This window comes from Pagrus pagrus, assembly GCF_965226575.1.
Source record: "Pagrus pagrus genome assembly, chromosome: 22".
NCBI classification, from domain to species: domain Eukaryota; kingdom Metazoa; phylum Chordata; class Actinopteri; order Spariformes; family Sparidae; genus Pagrus; species Pagrus pagrus.
In genome coordinates this window covers 18,960,563-18,987,668 of record NC_140204.1, presented here as the reverse complement: position 1 = coordinate 18,987,668, position 27,106 = coordinate 18,960,563, and the positions used below count along the sequence as shown (strand labels likewise).

The 27,106-nt window shown below is 40.1% G+C and overlaps 1 protein-coding gene across 2 annotated transcripts in view; it reads right to left on the bottom strand.

Moving 5' to 3' along the window:
- dock11 (dedicator of cytokinesis 11) overlaps positions 1 to 27,106 on the bottom strand; it is a 69,026-nt gene that overhangs the window by 11,931 nt on the left and 29,989 nt on the right. The window contains exons 19-47 of one of the 2 annotated variants that reach the window (XM_084344562.1): positions 25,859 to 25,951; positions 23,880 to 24,003; positions 23,471 to 23,583; positions 23,088 to 23,171; positions 22,913 to 23,002; positions 21,925 to 22,046; positions 21,757 to 21,826; positions 21,468 to 21,593; positions 21,073 to 21,144; positions 20,431 to 20,577; positions 20,024 to 20,107; positions 19,147 to 19,258; positions 18,725 to 18,763; positions 17,581 to 17,762; positions 16,448 to 16,561; positions 15,635 to 15,710; positions 13,811 to 13,899; positions 11,854 to 11,974; positions 11,495 to 11,561; positions 10,711 to 10,758; positions 10,168 to 10,313; positions 9,906 to 10,021; positions 9,534 to 9,671; positions 7,563 to 7,745; positions 6,955 to 7,068; positions 4,926 to 5,141; positions 2,639 to 2,696; positions 1,695 to 1,801; positions 1,052 to 1,174 (exon numbers count right to left, since the gene is read on the bottom strand). In XM_084344562.1, coding sequence (XP_084200688.1) covers positions 1,052 to 1,174; positions 1,695 to 1,801; positions 2,639 to 2,696; positions 4,926 to 5,141; positions 6,955 to 7,068; positions 7,563 to 7,745; positions 9,534 to 9,671; positions 9,906 to 10,021; positions 10,168 to 10,313; positions 10,711 to 10,758; positions 11,495 to 11,561; positions 11,854 to 11,974; positions 13,811 to 13,899; positions 15,635 to 15,710; positions 16,448 to 16,561; positions 17,581 to 17,762; positions 18,725 to 18,763; positions 19,147 to 19,258; positions 20,024 to 20,107; positions 20,431 to 20,577; positions 21,073 to 21,144; positions 21,468 to 21,593; positions 21,757 to 21,826; positions 21,925 to 22,046; positions 22,913 to 23,002; positions 23,088 to 23,171; positions 23,471 to 23,583; positions 23,880 to 24,003; positions 25,859 to 25,951 — 3,174 coding nt within the window. The remainder of the gene's footprint in view (positions 1 to 1,051; positions 1,175 to 1,694; positions 1,802 to 2,638; positions 2,697 to 4,925; positions 5,142 to 6,954; positions 7,069 to 7,562; positions 7,746 to 9,533; positions 9,672 to 9,905; positions 10,022 to 10,167; positions 10,314 to 10,710; positions 10,759 to 11,494; positions 11,562 to 11,853; positions 11,975 to 13,810; positions 13,900 to 15,634; positions 15,711 to 16,447; positions 16,562 to 17,580; positions 17,763 to 18,724; positions 18,764 to 19,146; positions 19,259 to 20,023; positions 20,108 to 20,430; positions 20,578 to 21,072; positions 21,145 to 21,467; positions 21,594 to 21,756; positions 21,827 to 21,924; positions 22,047 to 22,912; positions 23,003 to 23,087; positions 23,172 to 23,470; positions 23,584 to 23,879; positions 24,004 to 25,858; positions 25,952 to 27,106) is intronic. The other variant, XM_084344563.1, reaches the window with a different exon arrangement.

The window sequence follows — 27,106 nt, the reverse complement described above, 5'->3', positions numbered from 1 at the left end:
AATCCTTATACGTTGGTCCTTTTTTCATGACCACATAGTACACCACTTTTGGAAAGGAGCAAAGCTCTGTGTCAATAAATATGCTCAATGCATCACAGGGAGCGCTGGCAGCCACCTCAGTTTCACATAAGACAATTACATGCCTTTTTTCATGTGGTAAAGGTAGTAAATTATGTGTACAGGCGTGAGCATGCAAACAGGTGGTAAGGAGGAGTTTGGCTTGAGGTTGTCACGCAGAGCAGTTTGTGTTTTCCAAGAATCTTTTTACAATTGGCAGGAGAAGGCTCAGAATAAAGCACTGTCTCATGATACCAGGAAAGGGAAGGAGTTTTGCATGTTTTCTGTGTGGGTTTCCTGCCACAGTGTGCAAACACTTAATTGCCTGTAGATATGAATGAGACTATGTTAGCGTGTCTATAGCCACGCTCAAGGCACCAGTGGACTGATGCTACCACCTACCCCACTTTGATGTTGCTGGTAAGAGCAAGAGGGAAGAGCTATTAAAAGCATGTAAGAAAGCCCAAGCTGCATTCCAAAAAGGTGAGAAAGTCATACTTAAAAATATTGTACGGCTGAACTGGCATCATGTTTTTACAAGGTGCTTTATGTGCTTCAAGCAGTCCCATAGTTTCAGACATGGATCAATGTTGAATTGCATTAAGTAAGTTAGTTACTAAGCCATTCGACGCAGTTAAGTTCTTGCACAAAATCCCAAAAAATAAAGCATTTTCAATGAACCATGTCTAAAATTCAAAAAACTTCCATGACCTATGTGAACCCTGCAATCCAGTAGCTTGAAATGCTGGCTAACGCTTTAACAGGTCTAAGAAGCCAGTGAGTTTAATGTTGAGTGGAAAATTAATCGCATTTACTTTACAAAAACGTATGTACTTCTAGAAAAATATTCCTACATTCCTTACACTGATGTGATGACTCGAACTTCATAAGCACAAGGACACGGATATGAATCATTTCTCAAGAGAAGGCAACACACAGTAGCTGCATCTTTATGGAGGATATGTATCTGAGTGTGGAGATGTTGCTACAGTACCTCATACTCGTGACGCTTCTCATAAATGGGGATGATGAGTTTGGCAATGTGCGTGATGAGCTCATAGCGTTCGGCTTTCCACAGTGCTTCCACACACACCACGAGGTGTTCGACCAAGACTTCCTAAAAGGGGGAGAGAAGGAATAACAGAGGGATTTTAGCAGGTTTTCACATTTACAATATGAGAGTGTCATCAGATCGATCAATTTTTATTTATTTACATCAACATCAACAGGGTATCATTTTGTAGGTGGGAGCCATTTTAATTTTTTAGCTATTATTTCCCCTCCAAGTCCGTTATTCCATATAAATATTGGCCACCATCATAGCCAAGATCCACCAATACTGTTAGTAGAATGTAATATCTACACGGATAAATCGGCCAAACCAATTCATCGGTTGACCTCTAAGTTACAGTACCTCTACCAAAACTATAATATTTTTGATACCTTACTTTGACAAATAGACACAAAAGAAGTCCAAGTTCTGCACATAAACTTTGCTTGATTAAATCATCTGAAATGGGATAAATTACTGCAAAAACAAAACTATGAATCTGACAAGACATCAGGCCAGCTTTGGTGACTGTATTGACTGACTATTCTCTTGGGCAAGAAATCAAACCCTGTGCCGACGGCCGCACCTCGGTGTAATAGACATCTTGCATTCCTGTGTCTTCCCTCATGGCAGCTTCTTCTTCGACATTCATGGTAATCTTCTTAAATGCCGCAAGGCCGCTCGGGAACAACTCTGGGGAATGAACAGTAAAGACAGGGTAAAAATACACTGCTTCGCAGCAAAACATTTTGTTACAGGTGCAGCGTCTCAGCAACTGGCTCTAAGAACAATGAAAATCTATGAAGTGACTCATTTTTTGCGGAACTGTTCTGTGCATGTGTTACAGTGAAAGATTAAATATTACACGATGCTTGGAAGCCTTTGTGTATCTAATCACATGATAAGTACTGCTGTCGAGGCAACCGGCAAACATATTTTTAAGAGATAAGCATGCGCTGCCAGCCAACTGTTAATCACTACAATTTTCCGTTGACATTCCGAAAAGACAAACACCAGCTCACATTTGTTTGGAGGGCTGTTTGACGGCAGGTTTTGCATCAGATAAAAAGGACCATGAAGAAACCAAAACACCAAAGTGAGCCTTTGTTTTTACTAGACGTCGCTGCGCCGGTCTAATTGTCTCAGTCTGTGGAGTTTTTGCACACTATATCCAACAACAGTTGGTGAATATACTGGTATACCTTTAATCACTGGTGCATATTATTCTTCCTGTCTGCAGGTGATAGGTGCGTTTTATGTTTGTGTATACTGTCCATAGCCACATCCTCATAGTGTTGGTTAAGAATGAAATTAAACTCTGCTATTTTAGTGGAAGTTTGACTTTTCTTACCTCCAACCTTGGCTAACTATTATTTTTCTTGATGAGCCAACCACAAAGCGCTTGATGTTTATTTAGTATTACAGTACATGTGTAAGCCACAAATGGATGAAATAACATTGCGGATGTGTGTGTGTGTGTGTGTGTGTGTGTGTGTGTGTGTGTGTGTGTAGAAGGGCGGAGAGCCTTACTTTTCCTGTGCAGGTATTCTGCAACCAGCGCAGCTACATGAACGTAACACATGGCCGCCTGTGGAGAGCACAACAAGCAGCAGCAGATTAATTGAACGTTTCTACAGCTGAAGCACCAAAGGTGAAAACATGCAGCTTTACATAAATGTGAAAATGGAAACCTTGCCATGGAGTCAGACAAAGGTTAAATTGTAGGGACTGCAACAATAGAGACTACTGTAAATTTACTGCATGATGGTTCACACCTACAAACCAAACTGGCAACGCATCACTAGTGAAACAACAGTAGGCATGAAGCAGGAAAAAACGTTTGTTGTATTCCTACAGTTATTCCATTATCTATTATTGATAGGCATATTTAACTGTCTTGACTTGCAATGACAGATAGTACGATGGTTCTGCTTTTCTGTTTGGATAGATGTTTTATGAGTCTCTTTTAATTTACAGGGAAGGAAAAAAATGTTATTCTTTATTTTCTTTAGTTTTTTTTTTCTTTTGTTGTGTAAACAATTGCGTAATATAAATAAAAGATAATGCAAACTAAGATAAAAACGAAACTGGAGTGAAAATAATAAAATACTGTAGGAAAACATTTTTTTTTTAAATCAAACAAAATTAAATTAAAAAAAATTAAACAAAGCATAAATTTAAAAATGAAACACAAATAGGGCTGCACAATTAATCAATATGAAATTATAATTGCACAATGGTTCATTGCAATATCAAAATCAAAATGACCATTTCTTTACTAATTGTAAATAATATCGCAATCACATCCGTCAAAATAATCGCAATCATTTTTTTCCCTTTTCCTGCAGCCCTAAATAGAAATTGAAATCAAATAAAACTAATAAATAAAAGCAACAAAAAAATAAGACTGAATCAAAAACAACATTAAACACACTCACAAAAAATTATATGTCAAAATTAGTCAAGGTCCTGGGATAGATTGGTTAGGTTTGCTGCGTTGTCATCTTGGTTTCCTGTTTGTGAAAAGGCCTCTCAGCCTTGCTTTTAACAAATCTTGTTATATAAATAAATGCACGTGAACTGTAGTTAACAGTAAGACAACAGAACCATCACTCTGCATCGGTCCTGACATTTGACCTTCTTCTGGAGAGGAGCAAGAGAATCTGCCTTAACCAAAACACACAAAAATCACAACATTTATCTTAACTAAACAGTATGACTGGACAAAATGTTCATACTATAATCATATAAACTTATAAAATATATATAAACTGACTGTTACTGTAACTCTATGTCAGATTCCACTGTTTACACTAAGCCAGGCTGGAACAGCCAACGTTTATTTCTTAGTAACCAGTAATAAAATGACAAACCTTGACCTGACTTCTCTGTTTAATGTTTGATATTGTCAAAACATTGTAAACATTGTATTAACACAGGGCGCCATAGTAGTTCAGTTGGTAGAGCGTGCACCCCATGTACAGAGGCTGTCTCCTCGCTGCAGCGGCCCAGGGCTCGAGTCCGACCTGTGGCCCCCTGCTGCATGTCATCCCCCCTCTCTCTTATCCTGCTTCCACAAGGCTGTGGCTCAGGGGTAGAGGCAAGATACTGAACCCCAAACTGCTCCTGATGTGCTGGTCAGCACCCTGCATGGCAGCCACTGCCATCAGTGTATGTATGTATGAATTACTGTAAGTCGCTTTGGACAAAAGCGTCTGCTAAATGCCCTGAATGTAAATGTAATGCTTCCTGTCACATCTCAAGCTGTCCTATCAAATAAAGTCATTAAGAACAGGTGAAAAACAACTAAACAACTAAAACGACCCTGAAAATAACTCTCCAAGTGTGTTACTCAGCCTGTGGCCTACGTCCCAGCAGTACAACTATGTAAAAGTTGTAAGCGAATATATTTCGATGTGTTCAATTCATTAAAGCATCGGCCTCTTTGCTGCATTTTGTACTGAACTGGACCAGGAGCGATACAGAGAGTAATGCTTTGTTGAAACCTTGTGGGTTGTGAGAGACAAAAGGACTGACTGCTTATGAACGTAGGTCAGACACTGTGCAAGGTGTTTGCTCGTGGCGTTGTCACTCAGCATTGTAGTATGCTTTGTGCCTGGAGATATTATTTATTATTGCTGTAAGTGATAAGATAAGATTGTGTGCAAAGTTATCAAAACACAATCAAGAGACTAAACGGCCATGAATACCAGGACTTGTCTGCCCAGTTGGTTCACATTATGTAAGAATAAACAAACAAAAAACTATAAAGGAGGCAGATGACACAAAATCAAACAAAGTGTCTTCCTGTTGATACCTCAGAGAGATCTCCGTTCTTGAGGTGTGCTCGGGCCATGCTGTCCAGCCAGGTCCGTCTTAGTTCAGGGGTGCTGGCGTAGGATCGGGCCAGACTGTACTGGAGGTCCAGCAGCATCTCCGGGTCCTTCTCATGCTCCCTCATCTGGGCCGTGGCCATCAGAACTGTGCGGATCCGCTTGGTCAGACCCTTCACTTCAGAGGGGAATGCTGTGGACTGCATCATGCAGAGATAAGCGAACACACACAGACTTGTGAAAACATGATCACATCCATTAGAAAAATAAAAACAGAGCACTTTCCTTTAAATGTGGCTTAACTGATCCAGGTTTACATGTTGTTTTAAGTCTAACCGGTCCTGTTAGTTCTCATCCAGCTCTTTTGAATTCCTTAAGTGCAGTTTGATTTGCTATTCTTAGATCAAGTTATCTTCAATACAGTGAAATAAGGACAACAGGAAGAGAGAGTCCAAACCATAATCCGCGCTCTTATCATTGGTCGAGACTGAGTGATTACACTAATTGCAGAGGTGGGTGTGCAGGAAAGCCTCCCAGCATGCAAAGGGGCAAAAGACCCCCGAGTGCAAGTCTCACTTTGTGTATTGTTAGTGGTGTGACTGTGTTTTATATTGTGTTTCCACACTTACATTACTGTTAAACAACTTGATAGCATGATGAATGTGGTGAGGGGTGTTAGATTGGTGAGGTTCTCTCCAATGGGAGTGCAGGAGACTTTTTAGTGATAATCTGAGCCTGCTGCAGCCAATAGCTCTCCTGTATGCTGTGAAATCTTTATATTAGAGAATTCTAGCACACCACAAAGTCTTGTCATAAACATATTCTGACTATGAAATTAAATTTCATGTGTTAAAACGACATATACCCGTCTTATTGCAGTAAATACCAGATGTTTTAGCTAAGTGGTCTTGTCACAGTGTGAAAAGGTTTTGCTCAAAGCATCCCAAGCTAAATTTGGACTGCTTCAAGTGTATATTTTATTTTGTACATATTTTATCATGTATAATAAAGATGTAACTCTTTGTTATGCAGATTAAATGGTGGTAATATTACCAACAAATTGTAATAGTCTCTCAAAATATATCTTTATCGTGCTTTTTTCATAATTTCTCTTAGAACAGGGGATATTTGCATTTGTAAATTGTCAACATTCTTATCTGGATAACTTGGTTTGTCAACAACTGTCCTTTCAAAAGGTCCAGTGTCTAGGATTTCAGGGGAATCTACTGGTGAGGTTGCACATTGCAACCAACTGAGCACCCCTCATCTCACCCTCTCATTTGGTGGCCGCTAAAAAATACCCGCTCACCCTGTAGATGTAAAACGCTCCTTCTAAGGTTGCAAAAACACAATGATTCTTAGTTTCAGGTGATTAAACACTAATGAAAATATAATTACGAATAATGTATTCCATTTCTGCGAATAGATCCCCCTAAATCTTACAAAGTGGATCTTTAATTAAAACTGTTTATCCTCCAATTAGCTAAGACATTTGATATAGCTGGTAGATCATGCCTTTTGATGCTCCATCATACTTTCCACAGTAATACGCATGAACATGTATAAAAATCTAAATCAGTCAAACACAAAAATAGTTAGACCACTGAACCTCTAAATGGCTCCCTGTACGAGAATCTATCAGTCGTCATCGTCACCTCAAACATATTTACAGTCTAAACAAACCACATCAGCTGTATTTCAATACTGCTTATTCAATCTCACAATGGGGAGCATTTTAGACTGGGATCTGGTGGCTGAAGAGAAATAAAAAACAGACACAAAAGTTTGGATCACATATAGGCTCCCTGTCATTTTTGGGTTGAATCCTCTCTTGGCTTGGATAGCGCACTGCAGACTAATATAGAAAGATTATTATTATTCAGAATGTATCGTTTTAGATCACATCATTTATTTTCTTGTTTTTTATCCTTTCTCAGTTCAATTATACTGGATTCAGAGCTGTTGTCAGGCTTTCTGTTTTTCCTACACTAGCTTTGTTGACTTCTACCATACCTTCATGGCCTTGTCACTGTTTGCAAAGTTGTTGATGATGGAAAGAGACTCCTGGAAACGTGAACTGCCAGTCAGCGCCACATCGGATATCAGCTGGCTTACAGCGATGATGATCTGGACGGGAAAGGGAGCAAAATGAGGACAAAGTGAGGGGATGGATAGCGAAAAGAAGAAGGAGAAAAGGGAGAAATGGAGTGGGTAAGAAAGAGGAATAAAGATGAAAGCAAAAGGAGGAAAAACATATTCAGACCAAATGCTCTGGAGGACATTTGTATTGACAGAGGACAGAGTAACCGGAAAACTCAGCAGTCCATCTGTGTTTAAACTGTTTAAACACCCTCTTCACATTCTTAATCTGCCTAATAAAAGCAACTGAAGGACTCGGAGGAGTTTGTGTAGACAAGAGGCTACAGGGTATGGGTGAATGTTGGGCCAAATAAGCACTGAGATAAAGAAAGAGCAATATGGAAAGAAAGAAAATTATAGCCCACCAAGTGTGATGAATGATGACAGTATTCAATGAGTATTTAACACGAGCAGAGGCCGGATCTATCGATTGGCAACTGGTTTCCTCTTTCTCTCCCTCAAAAACGGACACTCCACTCTACCTGCAGGTGCGTGCGTAGGAAGGTCTTCCTCTTGGTGTACTCGTAGTTGTTTCTCATCAGCAGGTAGAGAAGGGCAGACGCCTCGGCCCTCAGAGAGCCCAGCTTGGAGACGCAGCATTTGAGCACCTCGCAGCACAGAGCCTCGCACAGCGTCACGCGGCCCTTAAACAGCACCGACGGGAACTGGCGGGACAACATGTTAGTGTGTTAAAGGCACATTCTGGGCAGAGAGGGGATTAGAGGAATACTGTCAGTATGTAAGGGGGAGCAGCAGGAAAATTGGCAGTAAGACATTAGAAAGGAACAGGAGCTGGAAAGTCCCAAAAAAATGTAGTCCTATATTTCACAACCGAAATGAAGAACACATCTGAATAATGGAGTTTCCTTTTCTAAAAGTTAATGAACTTTAAAAAAACAATCCATATGTCCAGACGAGTGCGAGAAGTCTGTGAGTGCTCTGGGTGCAGACTACACCAGACTTCACTTATGGATTTACCCACAATTCAATGCAGTACGGACGCAATGGTGTAGTTTTGAAACAGAAATATGTAGACACAGGCTGTAGAGGTGATCAAAATGCATTTTTATATTGTAGTCTTTAAGTCTTTCTATCAGTGACTTATATAGCCCTTGCAGTCTTACGCCCCTTCGCAGATGTGACATGATGACAGTGAACACGTCGCAGTCCGTACCATTGAAGTCAGCAAGGGTTAAGTCCTCAAGTCCAGAGGGTGGACATTTGAATTCAGCCTAACTTTTAGAATGATTATGTCACTGGACCTTTACAGTATGTTTGAGACTTAATTTCAGTTTCATGTGGAATGCGTTGGCCCTAAAACATGCAAATGAAAGATATTGCAGCAATATTTTTGGGGCTTTTCAGACTAGATGTGGGTAAATTACGCTCATTTTAGTGACTGCCTAATTCAAATTTTTTTGGATGATTTTTTTGATGATCACAAATACCAATAAAAATCCATCGATCAATACTTCAACTTCCATGTTTCCCATGTTATGTTCAAATTTAACAGACTACAGCGTGTGTGTGTGTTCATGGTAAAGAATACTGCATTTTAAATAGTTTTTGGACAACAATAGAGCTCTTATTCACAGAGGAATAATATTTAGATTTATCAGGCTTTGATATACACACAACATTTGTTAATCAGATCAATCTATTGTTTGCTGGATTTTCTGAGAATAAAAAAGGAAGAATATCACTACCTCATTGTGCTTTTCTTCCTCATTTTTAATATTCTATCTGGTACCTCCCAGAGTGGGATTGTTCTGCATTTTGTGAAGTTTCTCTTCATAACCCTAGAGAGGTGTTTACTGTCTGTTGATCTCCAGAAGCAGCACTTTCACTCTCTCACTAATACCGTAAGAGAAGAAAACATGCCAGAACAGAGTTTCCCCTGCCGCTCTCCTCTGATTCATCGTGCAAGCAGCCGACACTGATACTTCTGATGCTATCAGAGGAGTGGGTGGTCCCCTCCCATGGGAACTTAATGTGCTCCCTCATTGGTCTGAGATCGAGTCATGTTAGAGCTTGCTTTAAGTTCCTAAGTAAAGTGTTTGAAAATAATGTCTAAAAATACACGAGATTAAGAGTAAGAAGGCAACGTGGATATGGGAACAAGGAAGCTGTGGCAACAACAAACACAGGAATGATAAAATATTTATTCAATGCATCCGTTTTTCTTCCCAGTAATGAATGAGACTTCACTCTGCAGCATGTCCCTGCAAATTGTTTTGGATGTCAGTAACGATGGTAGCCATGACAAGTAGGCTCGACAAGTGACGCCACACATCAGTTCCTTTAATTAACTAGTGGTGCAAAATGTTGTAGGCGCGTTCCAAATAACAGAAAGCATTTTTCATCACTCACTATTTCAGTCATATCGATTTCACCTCTGAAGCAACACTGTGCTTCACCCTGTGTGCGTATGTACAGTATGTGTGCTGACGTACCTTGTTAATGAAAGCCCTGAGTGAGGAGAAGACGTGTCTGAGGGCAGCTTCTGATTGGCTGACTTTAAGGAAAGTCAGGTAAACGTCAAACACCTTTTTCATCAGGGGGTTGTGACCGTCGCTGTCCAGCAGCTGGGTCTGATACACACAAACATACAAAAAAGTGTTTTACTTGCCTGAAAGCCACATTTTCAGCATAATGAGATCTGGAGAATCAATTATATAAATTATTAACAAACAATCATGCAATAAACAAGTAACATGGCTCACCCCTACCAAGCAAGCAACGTAAACCAGCTAGCCCTATACACCACACCTGTGTGTGTGTGTGCGTGTGCGTGTGCGTGTGCGTGTGCGTGTGTGTGTTCTGACCTTGAAACACTGAGTGAAAAGAGAGAGGACATCCAGGACACTCAGGCACACCTCGGTGGACATGTTGCCCTCCAGCAGAGCCTGATGGTGGATTTCTGCTTCTGAAGGCCCCGTCCCTTGAACACACACCATATCACCACTGTTTGCTCATTTTAATATTGTCACTAAGGCAAATTATTCAGTGTTTACTGGATTTGATTAAACATATCGGTGTAAAAGATTTGACAAAGAGTTTTGCATATGAACTGGTGTGTGTGGTTACCTATGTTGAGAGTGAAGGAGGCCTCCATGGTGCTGAACTGCTGCATCTTTGTCTGCATGAGGCTGGCTCGGTTGCAGCGCATAGCCGGCATTGTCTGGGACTTCCTGTCCGAGGAGAACAGCTTCGACACACACACTTCCTGACTCCTATATAAATAATACATCCACAGAAAGAGGGAGAGAAAGGATGCATTTATGTGTTTTAAAGACAGGGAGAGAAGGAAATGAGATCCTGTATCAGCTATAGAAATGTTCTTACTAAGCTGCAGACATCTAACCTTTTCTATTACTGATTAACACAGAATTATTGTTCTTAAAAACAAGACAGATCGTTAAAACACTGCATATTTCTCCATTAGGAACAATGGTAGATGTAATGATTACCCAAACCACACAAACATATCCATGATGTCAAATCTGCCGAGACATCTTTGAATTGCATTGCTCTGAACTATGTGTAGCTGGGTTTCAAATTTCAGATGTTTGACAGATAAAGCTGGTATGACAGGTAAGACAAAGATGCATTAGGTTTCCCTAACCTTACCTGCCAATGTTCCTTTTTCCAATGTACCGGAACTGAACCAGACAGACCCTGCAGGGACAGTGACAAATAATAGAAAATATTAGCAGACAGTGTGCATTGACATCTTGTTCAATGAACTATTCAGTCTTGGTTCTTCCAGAACTTTGTTATCTTTGATTTTATATTGTTTTGGCTGCTGAGCACTAAGGTAGCAATGTAGCGTCTGATGAATATAATCATCTGGTTTCTGTTTAAACAAAAGGCCCTTTTGTGTTTGGTTGGTAAAGGCGTTTTTGGCTCTTGTGTCTCTTCAGTATTACATAACTGTCTCCCCTCTTACAGTAGAGTAACAGTAAAAAGGACATTCATTTATTTTTGCTTTTTAATGACTTTGCTATGGTTTCAACTGACACCTCCACAAAAAAACAAAAACAAAAAAAAAAACACGAAGAAGACACAACAACAACAAGTACAATTAATGAATGATTAATGATCATTTGGGCTCTGCACACCTGTCAGCAGATGTTTGGGCCTACTTGTTAATTTGGCAAATGTTATACATGAAGATATTTCCTTTTTTATAGGTATTGGTTTGTTCCAGCGATGTAGGTGTATATTTGCATATAGAGCAGGGAAGGGAGTCAGTCCAGATCTATTCTGGATGACTCAGTTAGTTTTCCATTTTCCAAGTCACCTTTCACATTCATTCTAGCGGATCAGATACATGTTTTAAATGGTGTCATTTTCACTGCATTACAACAGGCCGTCATGTAGTAAAGAATTGTTTTTTTAGTACACTACTTACTCTAGCAAACTGAGGAAGTTCATGATGTCTTGAGGGTTAACTTTGTTCCAGTAGGCATTCAGAGTGTCTGCGGACAAACAGAAAGCCAAACTCTTTGATGTGTTTTTTTTTAGACAGGCATTAATCAAGCTGCAGACAACAGGGATAAACATTTCATGTTGATTTTGGAGTATGCTCAATGGGAGATGCCTGGCTGACAATCAGTCATTCCCAAACAGCAATGTTACAGTACGTGTAACAGCCGAGCCAAGTTTCCACGTAGACTACATCCCAAAATAGCAGAGGGGACAGAGACGTCATATCCTGTGTATGGTGAGTGAAGGCCGAACTGTGCGGTGGGGGTGTAGATCATCACTGACCCTCTGACAAGGTCTTGAAAATGTGCAGGAAGCAGAGCAGGAGGCCCTTGATCTCATAATGTCCCAGTCTACCGATGGGAGGCATGGGGCTGCTGCTCATCGTAGATCCACGTCTCTGTAGCTGCAGAACAAAGTACAACACACGCAGTCAGTGTGTCTCGTCACATTTTCTAGATTTAGTTTAGAAATAGGCAGAGGTTGCATCAAATTATCTGGCATTATTCTATATGTTTTTTTCTGAGAGACACTGTGTTTGATATCTGTTTGTAGGCCTGTCATAATAATAATATTATTACCTGGTCATACATATCTTATTAAACATATTTTATCAAGTTTAATATTGTTCATTGTGTTAACATGCACATCTTGTTAAAAGAGTTTGAGAGTTCATCTCATTTATTATTTTGGTTGAGCGGTATTATTCTATTTATGTTGTATTTATTCACAATACTTTAATACTTGTTTCTCGTTCCAATCACAAATTTTAAATATTCTGACCCGTTGAAGCACAGGACCTCTGCGGGTGTCCAGTGGAATCTTGTTCTACCACATCCCATCCCAAAATCCCATAGATGCTTAATCGGATAGGGATCTAGGGAGCTTGGAGGCCAGACTGGACAATCTGTTTGGAGTCCTATGACTGGGTAATAAGCTATTTTTGGTATTTAGTAGAGCTGCAACAATTAGTTGACTTTTGATAATCAGTTAATTATTGTTATAGTTATTCTTTATGCAAATGACAGAATGGCAGAAAATATTGTTTTCAGCCTTTCATACATTTCTTTTTGTGTTGCACTTCATGCTGCAAGACCAATTGCTCTTCAGGGACAGACAAAGTTGCTGGGTGCCTGGGCAATTAAGCTCTTAGCGAACGTCACTCAGACAGTTAAAGACTTCATAGCTTTGTGAGGGACTATTTTTAGCTGTGACTAACTACATATTTCGGGCACTAGTGAGTAATTACAGGGAAAGATCTATGTGGGACCTACTGTACTACGACACAGGATTTGTTGACGGTAAGAACTATCCCACCACTTTATCATTTAACAAAGAGTGTTCGAGGACATTATGATACATTCTTGTATTCCAACAAGAGAGAAAGTCCTTTTTTCAGAATTTCTATTAAACAAAATTAATAACATTTGCATTGTTGAGCAACTCATTTCTGATGACAAGTGCGAAAAACATCATGTGTTTACCTCATGAAGCTGTCTGGAGTTTACCATTAGACAAGTGCAGACATCTGCACATTAGTTTATGTAATGGCTAAAGGTTCGCGGAACCTTGTGTAGCAACAATAAAAGTAAGATGTGACTGTTGCCAGCAACCATAAACTAGAGATAGCCGGCTGAAAAGTAACATAAATACGTATTTATACAGATGACAAATAATCCACTCCAGTCAGTGTAGATTGAACATCTGGGTGCCTGACTGGACAGCGGATGCACACTCAGCTCTGGTACATGAACAAGTCCGTGTTCTCATGAAGCCTGGTGTTTTCCTTTCTTTTACTACCCTGTCTTCTTTAGCATAGAACATATGGTATCACTCAGTGCAGGGTGCCAAGATCAAAAGAATTTGAGCATTAAGTCAATGGCAATCTTTGGCACCTTTTAATGAATAGTAACGCTATGCAACAGTGATTCCAATTCCATCTCATTTAATGTACTGCGGTTGCACAGCGGGAACAGAGAAGGGTTTGTTATGTTGGCCCCTTGTTCACCGACCACAGGACCCTCACACTGAGAGGACAATGTAGCAGTGTTCAAAAGGAACATGGCCAGATTTGGATCAAAACAGTGTGTATACGTGGCATGAGAAAATGATTGACGGAACCGATCCAATAAAATGTTCTAGACATTTGAAACAGCAGCAAATCAAGTATGTGTCAGCCTGTGCTGGAGCTAAATTGATGAAGTGTTCAACAGCGGGTCAGCCCGGTGTGAAATGTCCTCACCTCAATGCTGTCTGGTGTCCCTGAGTCCATAAACAGAGAGCTTCTGGAGTCCTCTCTCCTGACAACATGGCCATTCTGAGCTGGCAGACCTTCAGAAAACACAGTGCAGGATTGTTAATGTCAACAGAAAGCAGCACAATAAAGTATACTCAGGCACCCACACTTACAAGCTCACTGCCAGTAACACATTTTGGGGAGACACAAATACTCTCTTAAGCTACAATAATGAATTTAGGCTTATACTGAATGCAGAAATAAATACCAGATGGACTGAAACACTCGAAAGTCGTGTAAATTGGTTGGCAATTTCTACTGATATGATATCAAACAGAACTTAATGATCATTAGTTAAGGGGGAACTCCACTGGTTTGACTCGACAAGATCAGTTTACAAGATCAGAAACATAACTGAGCCTGGGAGCCAAGTTGTTTAAAGTCTTCTGTGGCTCAGAAGAAACTTTGTCAAGTTTGAGAACATAACCCGAGTTATGTCACCAGGGAAAAGAGGCTCTTGAATCACATTGTGGGAAGTGTGTGAAGGGCTGGCACTCGGGACTACTAGAGGTCAGGGTATCTCATCTTCTACTGATTTAATTTAAACCACTGATTATATTTTAATCTTTGTCATGTGAGGCCCCTACTGAACAGAAATTAAATTAAAGATAAAATATCTTCAGTTTGTGTTTTGAACTTGTGTCCTTCTTTGGGTCCGTTTTTTTAATCTTGGCAGCAATCAACTAAGGTCAATACAGATGGTGTATGGACTCAAATGTCTCCATCTGGAGCTGCAACAATAAGTCGATTAAGCAATTAAACGATCCAAGAAGATTAACGACCTTCTATTTTACTAATCGTTTCATTGTTTCAGTCGCTTTGAAGCAGAAATTTCAAACATTTGCTTGTTCCAGCTCATTTCAAGTAAAATGTGTTGCTTTTCTTTGTCATTTATGATGGTAAATGAAAGGTCTTTGGGTTTTGGACTGTTGGTCAAACAGAAGAAGCAATGTGCAGACATCACTTTTGGGTCATTTTATACCATTTTATCCACTAAACAATGAATTAATTCACTGTGAAAATCATCTGCAGATTATTAATAGACAGAACGGCCTTAAAACAACAGCGCAATATTTTTGGGCTGTATTGTGATATACGATATATCGCTCAGTATTTTGTAATCTCCTCAAAAGCACTTCATAAATGCTTGGACTGAACGACAAAAAACAAATATCAAATTTGACCAAATACCTCGATATCGTTACTTCAATAATATAGTAAGGATGACTAGTGGTACTTTCACAAAACATTAACACAATAAGATTGATAAATAATCACCAGTAATGTAAATATAATGGCCAAGTGGGTAAAGACAAGTATTCAAACAAGTAGAACAGTATGGTTAGTTGAAAAATAATTATATCACCTTACTGAAACGCAGCATTTAAGACCAGGAAAAGACAACACCTATGCCATTAACTCAGACGGTATATTGTCTAATATCATGATAACAATATATTGTACAGTATATATTGCCAAGCCCTACTGCAGATTTATTGGTGATGAAAATAGTCGTTAGGTGCAGCCTAATCTCAATCATCACAGAAGAGCCATCCTCGGTTAAGTGCTAGGATGTATGTGGTGCCACATCCCAGAACAAGTGTGTGGCACATGTCTGGCCCACAGCTGCTTTCAGACAGAGTGCTGCTAATGGAGTGTGTGCGTAACATAAACATTGTGTATCTATGAGAAGCTGTATCGCTAAGGGCCTTTGTGCTGATGATAATGGATGATGTAAACAGGAAGGATGCCATATGTGCTCCACTGTACCGTGGTCTTTGTCTATTGCAGTGCTGATTCTCCTGTTGTCTGTGGATACGGTTGATATCAGGTCATCTCTGGAGCCCTGGAAAACCACAGGGTGAAAAAAGAGGAAACTGGGTTACTGTTCAGATTTAAACTGTTACATACAGAACACATGCATTCAGTTTTAGTCAAGTAAACTAGAGGAAACTTTATGATAAAGTCCATGACTCAACATACAGAGTTTACAGCTACACTCTCAGATGGATAGCACTTGAAGTTTGCATTACATCTAAGCTGTCAGTGTGAAAAGACATATGCACACAACAAGTCCAAGAAACTAACTTCTCCCAGTGGACTTGCAACATTGTCTTACGCTCCTGTTTAAATTTCTTTATGACGTTAGGAAAGTGGACCTAATGAAGCATCAATTTGCGCTTTTATAATCTTTACAGTTTTTTTAATGTAATAAACTAGAAAGAAAGGAGTAAATGAGTAGTGTTTGCATTAGACAGGGGGAAAGGCTCTGACCAAAGATGGACCAAAAGATGGATGATACATGTTGAACTAACTGGATAGATGTGACAATGAACCTTTACATGATGAAAAAGGTTTGCTTTTCTCTAAACTTAAAGATGGACATCTTCACACAACGCTAAGAAAAAATGGTGCAGGACATCATGCTCCAAGGATATCAGGCTATCTTTTGTTTCCTTCATTGCTTGTACAGCCAGAGGACGTAATATCAGTGCACTTGAAAAATGAAAAATACATTCAAAAAATAAAAATAAATCAGAAAAAAAGCCCACTGTGGACATGCGGTGTTCCGATGAGACTCACATTGAGGCCAAGTCCGGGGCTGGAGGTGTATGGCTGGGCGGACAGCTGCTTCAAGTTCTGGTAGAGCAGCTCGACAAGTGGCAGGTAGAGCAAACAGATCCTGGCCTGCTGGTTCTGAAACATTAAAAAGGACTAGATGAGCTTTTTTGATAATAAACACAATAAGGAAACTGACACACATGTGTCTGAATACTTAGTGGGTGTGAGTGACATGACATGACATGACATGACATGAAGTCACAGAGGCAGACAGATTGACTACACATGTAATGAGGGAAGACTATTGTAGGTTCATATTAAAACACACCCTTGTTGCCAGCCCTTCACAAACTACTCGAAAGCCATCTGTCCCCAGCAGCAATCAACTGTGACTGCCGCACTCTAAACACAGGCTTGTTTGCATAACAGATGTTACTATCTCGTTGGGGGAGTGAACACACCGTTAAACTGTATCAAACTTGTGTCACATCATGCATTAACTCTTTGCATGCAAACATTTTAGGGTTCTGATTCCAGCAGTTTGCACTGTGGGGGACACTTTGCTAAGAAATTAATGCAGCATGGACAAACAAAATAACGCATAAAATGTAAAATATCTTTTACCCCCATAGAAAACACAGACTTAATCTGGTCAAAATCTGAACTCGTTTGATGGTGAATTAGTTTAGAGCTGCAACAATTTATTGATTAATCTAATGAAAGAAAATTAATTTAATTAATTTTGATAATCTTTATTCCTTTTCGTCATTTTTCAAGCAAAAATATCAAACATCTGCTGGTTTCTGCTTCTTGCACATTATGTTATATCTCTGTAATTTATAAAATAATAAAAAAGAAGAGTCTTCAGGGTTTTAAATGTTGGTTGGACAAAAGAAGCAATTTGATAATGTCACTTTTTGTTTCAGGATATTGTGATAAGCATTTTTGACATTTTGAGGACTAAATTAGATCATTTGATAATCCTTTTTGGGATACCTTCTGTAAATCTACACCACCACTGGTAACGTTGTATACCATTCTAGTATTATTCCAAACACTGACTCTTTGTTCCACCCTCACTCCTGTTCCAAAATGTGCCCCGTTCTGTTCAGTCTCCTCTTCCTCCCATCATCAACTGCCCCACCCTCCCTCACCTTGTACGTTGTGTAGCGGTCGTCCATGGCGTGTTTAATGAGGAGGTTCTTCAGAACGCTCACGGCCAGTTGTCGGACCTCGGGCCCTTGCTGCAGGGCCTCTGCCAGTTCTCTCAGCAGCAGACCCACCAGGAAGTGGTTACGGCAGTATTCCTCTGTCAGGCTGAACTCCAGACTCTGCTCTGTGGTTGAGCCAAACAGGAAGTGTCAGTACATTAAGTATTATCATTGGGACACTCAGATTGAAGTACTGACTTGGAGACAATCTGATAGCTAGTCTCCTGTTTGTTGTTAAAGCTGTAGCTCCTTAGCACTTCTTGTACAGAAGATCTCTGAAAAATGAAGAATAAATGAGCTTGTGAATGACCAATAGTTGCAGGTCTTTTATGTGTAGTTCAGTACATGTATTTAAAACAAACAACATGTGAAGAACTGACATTCAAGTCATTCAAAGTGCAATCAAATATGCAACAGAATCTCAACAGAACCACACGACACATTCATTCAGACACTCATGTTTTGGCGCCACACAAAAAAGGAGGAATTAAGACAACTCATCGCTCACACGCCTACATCAGGAAATGTCTAATGTTTGAAATTTTCATTGTGTCTATTCAGAGAAGAGCAATAAATCAACAGGAATCAAGAGAGAGGTTTTCTGTTTTGACACAAACAGTGACGTACAGTTTGATAATAATGCTGCATTAATATTAGAACAGGCAATGCAGCCTGGAATTGAGTAAACATCTTATCTTCCCCAATGACAGAGACGGACAGGCAGATGGAGAGAGAAAGAGAGGCAGACAGAGAACAGATACAAACACCAAGAGAGAGAGAGAGAGAACCGCAGCGCCATGAAAGTTGTTTCTGTCTAGTGTTTACAAGTATCGAGTCAACTAAGCATTAAGAAAAGAGGGTCAGTTGATTCCAATAACAGCCAAGCTCCTCTCCTCTACAACACACAGGCCCAGGCACATGAAGGCGTTAGCCTAGCATAGCATTGTAGTGAGTGAATGGATGTCCTCTATGAGAAAAAAAAGAGGGGAGTTGACAGGATGGCAGGTTAGTGCAGGTCAGAACAGGGAGGTGCGGGTTGATTGCAGACGGCGTTGATGTACAGTATGGTGCGGTGAGCATCACCTACCTACAGGGCCAAAAAGCTCCGTCGCATACGGAATAAAATCTGACCACAAGCAAAACACAAAAAACAGAGAGGGAAGGGGGGTAAAAATAAAGGAAGTGGGGGTAAAATACAAACAATCCATGCAGCATTTCCACAGCACTTTGTGCTTGTCACTTGTGGTTTTATAAGACATGTCAACAAGTGTTGGATAAACTTGTTCAGCAGGTAGAGATCAGCTAGGTGTGACCTGCCACCTGCTTATTATAGACCTGTATATCCATGGGCCAGACAATCCGGTTAATAGAGTGGAACGGTGTGGTGGATGCAGGTCGGGACGAGGTCAGTGCGGGGTTGGGTTTGTGTAAGAGCTAGTCAGTGGTTACATGTGTGGTAGGAAGCATAATGCATTCAATGGAAGGCAGATAATGATATCAGACTCTCACCTTGTACCCTTTGCAGCTTGGTGCGCCCAAAAGCCATGGGCAGGTTAAGAGGGATGAAGTGTTCGTGGTTACACACTGCCATCAGGAAATCAAATTTCATTTCCGTCAGCACCTGTGCCAAACATACAGACATGAGCATATTCCCTGCACACACTTAGGCAAATTTTTACCAACAGCCTCGGTGCAACAGTTCTCCTCATTGTTCAAATATAATCCTGGACACTGGAGACAGGGCCTCTCATACAAAGCAGGCTTGTCATCTGTGGTGGTTTCATTTGTTAATCAAATGTGCTACTGATAAAGAGAGAGAGGTAGGAAAGGAGAAACGGTAGATGTTTATCTGTTATGTGTAGATTAAATACACAACTTTACCTTTCAGGCAATATAACACCACATAACAAGACATAACATGTAACATACCTGTGTACCAATTACACCCTGAGTACAAGCAGTGATGGAAAGTACTTAAGGAAATATTGTCCTTTTTTTTTTTTACATTAATTTGATGACTTTAGTTACAAGATACTTTGCAGATCAGAGCCAAAGTCGCATAATTTTAAATTAATTAATTTTATCAGCAAACAGATTAAAAAAGCTGACAGAAAAACGCCGAAATCGTTTCCCAAAAATGACCAGCCCAGTAATTGGTCAACGAATAGTTTAGATTCCATACATTTAAATATAAATATATTTTACTTTTATGTGTACTTTTACATTTTAGTACATTATATTAAATATATCAAATACACCGAATATCCAATACTTTCAGACTTTCACTCAAGTCTTACCCCAGAATGGTACTTTTGACAACACTGAGTACAATCTTAGTAAATGTACAGTTGTGTGCAGCGCTGGCCCACTGAGTCAGAGTATGTACCTTGGGATCTTTGAGACCGAAGTGGCACATATAGTGGTTGACCAGGCCGAAGGCAAAGCCCCTGTTCATGACGGTCAGGCACCTCTGAGGAAGGAAAGCATGGTTAGCACACACGCTGCTGAGGTATGGAAAATAGGTATGATCCGAGACAAAACAGACATTTTTTAGATTAAGATAAGCACCTAGAGACGGAGCAGTTGTGATATAAAACAAACAATAAACAAAAAAAATACTTTTGCTCAATAGAGCCAACAGCCATTCTAGAGGTTCATAGACAATCTAAGGTAGACTTTCAGGTAGAAAACTGAGTGACTGACTTTCATTTCACACGTCAGATAGATGGAGGACGTTTGTCCCCATCAAACTGCCTTTGGTGAAGTTAAATGAAGTTGGTTTCGTTTTCAGACCTTGATGAAATTGGCCAGGCTCAGGTTGATGCAGCGAGCTTCCTCTTGGATTTCCATGTGGCGGATGGTGATGTGAGGCATGATGGATAACACCAGGGACTGCAGCGCCTGGTGGAAACTGTCGGGGAAGCGCTGGGCCCGGGGCATCTGGAAAGACAGTCCAGACAAATATGTCATGATAAATGGCTTAAGCGGAAGTTAAAATGTCAAACAGCTGCAAACATTATGAAGACACATTACCAATATATAGATAAACTCAGAGGTATACATTTGATTTAAACAGACCACAGTTTAACTTGTCCTTAACAGCAGCATACAGAAACAGCCATCACTTTGCTTACCGTCTGGCATTGTTTATTAAACCCAGATGAAATACAGACTCATGGCATCAGAATGTGTAACATGTACACAACTTAATGATTAACCATCAGTCTCCTGCTCTTTCTCAGAATGTTTGTTTAAATGTGTTGACAAGCTTTGTAACATCTCATGTGGTATAAATTTGCCTGTGAAATCCACACCAGATATAAACATCTGACCTTTGGGTCAGACATTGAAATTGGCAAACACACAGATGTCAAATACATTGTGATGACTCAATCTAATCAGTCTCAACTGTACAAAGGAAGACTTAGTACCAACCTTCATGCGGTTGCCCTCTTGCAGGTACTGGCCCATGGACTTGGCCATGGTCTCAAAGAAGAACCAGGAATACTATAGAAAGGGATATTAAATGACTGGATTAAAACTCATTTTGGTATTTCCCAATTCCCAATATGCATCTTTCCTAGGAAAAATAACAATGGTGATAACAGGGAGAAATGTCATCCTACATGTTACTGAGATATGAGTAAACAGAACAAGCAGCAACTTGCTTAACCCTCTGTGGAAGTGGTTGCAGTAGAAGTAGGTGAAACATACTTTGTTTTGAGGACATGATGAGCCATTTTAAAAGCAAGTATGCTACCTGCTGTTCTGATTTGGTACTACAACTGGCCTGATCCAGGAACTGCATGGAAGTGACAAAGGGCACGTACCTTGAGCAGTTTATTGCTGGTGTTGAAATCAGCAGTTTGCTTGAGGGTGGCCGTCACAGCGGTCGCCAGCACCTCGTGAGTGGTCGCCGAGTTTCCTGACACAGCGTTGTTGGTCACAAACACATACTAAGAAGAGAAAGAGCACAAATCCATACACACAAGATGCACTTTAAACTGAAACTGACACAAACCAAATATTTTGTAACTCTGTCTTTGCACAAGTGCAAGAAAGGTGTATAATTACTTAGTTTTTATGAAAACTGTAGCTGTGTTTGTGGTGGTCGTCTACCTTGACAAAAGAGCGCAGGTAGTGTTCCAGCCCCTCCTCATGACATCTGGACACTATATGTATGATCACACTGAAGACGCAGAGCAGGGCAGTGTTACACTGGGAGCACTTTAATCAGTATCAAACAGCAGAAACTGCAGCCACATTTGACACAAGTGATCAACTGACCGCAGAGAGTTGACAGCAATCTCATGTGCTTCTTTGGTCGCTGCTGTGAGCACCTCAAACAGCTGCATCAGCACTGTTGGTAGGAAGTTGACGATAACATGAGTCTCCATGGCATGCAGGCACTATAGGAGGGAAGAAGTTGGGGAGATGTCATGTCATCAATCTTTACATTCAGTTCCGGTAGTGTAATCTTTTCAAGGTTTATGTAGATAAAAATATTATGATGTCACAGTGAGCTTGAGCTTTGATCATTTGGATATAAAATTGAATAACTTCATTAATGTATCCTATTCAACATTTTTTTGTAAAATATCATAATTATAATTATTATATGAATTGTTGATAATGGCCCAAAATGTGTTTTCTAAGTTCACATTGACCTTGACCTTTGACCACCAAAATCTAATCAGTTCATCCTCGAGTCCAAGTGGACAAATGTGCCAAATTTGAAGGTGTTCCTGAGACATCCCGTTCACAAGAATGGGACGGACCGGCATACAACCAGAAAAGACTGCCTCACGCCATGCAGAAAAAAATATGAAAATAAATAATAATAAATAATTTGATAATAAATAAGTAATAATAAATTAACTTAATGACTGCCTTGATGAATCTTTCTGTGAAACCACAAAATAGCAACAAAAAGCTCAGATCAAATCATTTTTATTTATATAGCCTAAAATCAAAATCACATTGCCTCAGCGGGCTTCACAGTCTGTACAGTGAACAACATCCTCTCTCCTTAGACCCTCGACTAGAGTGAGGAAAAACTTCCCACATGATAAAAAAAGCCTTTTAGTGCTGGCTGTACTGTAGATGGGAGGTCTGTTAGTGCCATGAAAAAATGATTTGGACATAGTAAGAATCCACAAGCTCAACCACTATATAATCTGAAGCTGTACTTAGGCAGCTTGTGCCTGTAAATGATCCATATCTGTAACATGACCCCTGCTCTAAAATGACTGTGCGCTTCCTCACAGTATCTTACCTTCAGGTATTTGACAAGTTCTGCTGGGTTGCCCTCTGACGTCGTCCTCATCAGTTGGCAGTGCTGGAAGAATTTGTGTAGATGCAGGTCCTGAGGAGGAAACAGACCAATAACACTGTCATCCACACACTGCAGACTATACATCTATACTGGTATTTAAAGAATGGATGATTACCTGAGGATATATTGTTGATGCTACATGGGTCCTCACTTTGAACAGTGTTTTGGCATTTTCCACCCACTTGATATCTGGTTGGGACTGTTAATGTACACACAAATGGATGAGTATCTTGATTGAGACACAACATTTGAACAAACATGTCAGCTGTTAGAAAGACAGTGTTATCATACAGTATTGAACAAAAGTGACAATTGTATATGTGGACATTTAGCTTACGAGTTAGCAACCAAAACGCTGAACCAGGTATCAGCATTATTATACAATTTGAAGTCAAGTGAATATGTATTAGCTTTTATTTTATCTTTAGCATTTTGCTTTACCATTAGGATTTGGATAGAGAAAGTGGGGTGTGTGATGCTCCTCACTAAGTCTTTTACCTTCCTAGTGTCCTGACACAGGTATCCAGGAGGCAAGCTGGCTGCTACAGGTAGCTGGAGCTCCACTGACTGCATCCTCCCCTCTTTTAGCAAAGGCGTCCAGGAATAACCCACTGGAACACATGAAAGTAGCAGTGTTGGGTTTATTGGGCCTCATTTATCAGGATATACAGTATAACACACAACACAGACAAACAAACTGATTTAAATAAGTAAGTGAAAGAATAACCAGTCTAAAAAGCATATTGACATCACTGGAACTGTTTTACTTGACTGAAAACACAGGAAAACAAATTCTCTTCAAACATCTGCAGCCATCAATGTGGTTCTCTTTTCTTCTGACTAAGCTGGATTCAAGGACACATTTAAATACAATGAAAGGCAGACACATTTTTTCCAGCAGACTCACCCAGTGACTCTACTCCCTCTCTTTTCTTGCTGCTAGCCTTGCTGCTGGACTCACAGCTGATGTGGTAAAAGGTGAAGAGGATGTGGTGTTTCTCATGAATGCGGACCGGCAGCTCAATCTTCACCTGAGCATAGTAGAACAGCTCAATGTTTTAAGATCAATTTATCGACATAATGTCAGTCTTTATGCAGACACCAGGATAGAAACACACTGATACAAATAATAGATTTGATGTACTTATGATACAGAGTGGTAATATCAACAGCCTTCAATGCTAAGAGGTTTACTTCATGCTTTATTGGGCACACTGAAGAGGTTTCATCTCAGCGGAAAGTGGATTTTATCTCATAATACACTTTTTCCCAAAGCAACCTTTGCATAAGCGATGACAGCTGGAAAGCATCAGTAGCTACTGTGATTTCACCAGACTTGTGAATTCACTCTGTTTTAGATTTCAGCTAAAATACTCATGTCACTATTGTGATGATTGATAAATCAGTTTGAGTGATTTAGTCTTTGGGTTGTGGACAAAACAAGACAGTTTAGGATGTCAGCTTGGGCTTTGGAAAACACTGACTGATGTTTTTCAACATTTAATGGCATTTTATGGACCAAACAACTAATCAATGAATCAAGAAAATAATCAACAGATTAATCGACAAAGAAAATGATCGTTAGTTGCAGCCCTACTCATGTTGGACATGTAGTACCTTAGTTCTTAGAAAAGTGTAGCTTTCTTATATTTTACACTAATTCAGGAACAGTGGTATCATGTTCATGTTTTTATTTGCTATTTGTTTTTGCGAGAAAATACTGGTGTAAATTTATTTGAATATGTGTCATCTTTCATGCACACAGTGAAACTTTTCATTCCCCTGTCTTTTGACATTACATTAATATTCCGTAATAACTAAAATATGTTTGCTTGCATAGTAAATTACAGTGTTCTTTAGCTCTTATACCCATGGGACATGCTGTGTAGGTATTTGTGAATTTAAGCAAAACCTAAATCATATTATTATCCACCAGAGGGCAGTAGAAGCAAGGAAATGTATGTTTTTGTCTGTACATGCAGATTTCTCACAGGAAGTGACACATACAATACTACTAAACTGATTTGCCACTAATATAGATCTAGTGACCAACACATTCCTGAAGAAAGTCATGAATGAAGATCATGACTCTCTAATTTATGACACGGACATGATTCAGTCATTAGTCAGTTAGTGTGTTGAAAGTTCTCTCTTGGGAAAGTTGGAAACATCCATCAGATAATACTACAACTTCTAGTTAAAATAATCAATCTTATACAGCGCTAAAAGAGGCTTTAGAGGATAAGAAGAGCACAGATCAAAGCAAAATATGTTTAGAAGATAAAGATCAGTGTTGTCCTGTTTGAGTAGAAACTCCCCATGATGTGACTGGAAGCTGAAGCATGTGGGGGTAAATCCCAGTGAGTGTGCCTCTGTGTAAGTATGTGTGCATGCGGGTGTATGTGAGGACTCTTAAGATCCTAATCCGTTTCATATCAGGGCCATATGGACCCCCTCTGCTCTACCACTCTAACAGTATCCTGGCTGTACCTCTTTTGTTGACCTCCTGGCTTTGTGTGTGTGTGTGTGTGTGTGTGTGTGTGTGTGTGTAGTGGGCTGTGTGACTGTTTGACCAGTCTAGTGTGAGATCACAGCTCTGCCCTGAGACAGATTTATGGGATTATCTCAGAGCTGGCAGAAGAATTTGAGTAAAGAGCACGGAAAAAAAATAGTGCTTCTTCATTGTCGCTCCAGTTATATCCTCTTTATGTCTAATTCAGTTTCAATCACCTGATGATTTTTTTTTTGTGTTTTTTGTTGTTTGTGTAAAGGTGTTTCTTAAACACACATGATTCATCACATGCCTGTAAAACTACTGGTCAAAGTATCTAAAGTGATATGAACTCTTGCGTGAATGAAATTGGGATAACGAGCCGATTGTCTCACCTCGTCGTAGAACTCCGGGCTCTGATTGTGGTGCAGGACAGCTGCGTAGGTGCTGCTGGTGAACAGTGAGTCTCCCGGCTTGCCGTAGATGCACTGAAAGGCAAGCAAACGCATCAGTCATTGAAACTCTGGCCCTTTGATGATGGGGCACAGCGTGAGTAAGTGCTTAGAAATCTGTGATTACTGACAATATTTGGAGAAAATAATTTGTGTAAGCCCTTCATCATGTGTATCTTTGAAGCACCACCAGCTTCAACAAAGAATTGAGAAACTATAAAGAGGAACCCGAAATCATCAAAAGCGTGCCCTCTGACTACAAAAGAGGGTCCTCATCATGAATAATGATATACATTCTCAGGCCTTACAAAGCACTGTTTACCTTGTCGTAATTAAGGCGACAATATGCGCCCTTCTTTTCTGTATGTTGATGACTGAAAACCAACAATTACAGCATTATGACTCCACATATGATAACATACAGTAAATATTCACGTTCTTTTCCAAATGGCAACTAGAGCCATTGGTAGATGCAAATGTGTGATGCTTTATGAATGCACCCTCAGCCATTAAATAGCCAAAGTTGTTTTGTGGCAGAGCAGCAGCCACTTACCGTGGGAAAAAAATCAACCTGGATTTTTCTAATGAGGGGGCGACAAAAGGAAAGGAAAAAACTCAAACCTGTTCAGATGGCTGGTTGGATTCTGTAATTAGGAAGCTAACAATTGCAGTCATCTCTAATGAACAATAATGAGCAGTGCTGGCCAGAGGAAGGAATGAGCTTTGGAGCCAACTGATTGAAATTGAGACTGATAGGAGCCAGGATCAGAAAAAAAAAAAAAAAAGAGTTGGAGCCTCTGCAGGAGGAACAGAGGAGCCTGGAGGATGAGAGAGGCTCAGAGAGAGAAGAGGACAGGGTTCAGCTCTCAGCTCAGTCTGGGAAGAAGCTGGAGGTGGTGGAGGAGGAGGAGGTGGTGGTGGAGGAGAAGGAGGGGTGGGGGATTACACAGATTTCTGCAAAGATCTGTTGTTGCAGATCACGAGGTACAGTGGGACTGCAGGTGCATGGTCTGTGTAGCGCCATGGAAAAACAACCCATTCAGGAAGTCCTTACAGCAGCAAAGGGGGCTGATAGGAGTCCTGATTACCTGACTAGGATGAGGGTCGAGATGTGGCTACAAGGAGCTGCCTCGGATCTTATCAGTCATCGAGGAAGTCTTGTTCATACATGTAATGTACCATTCTATTCTA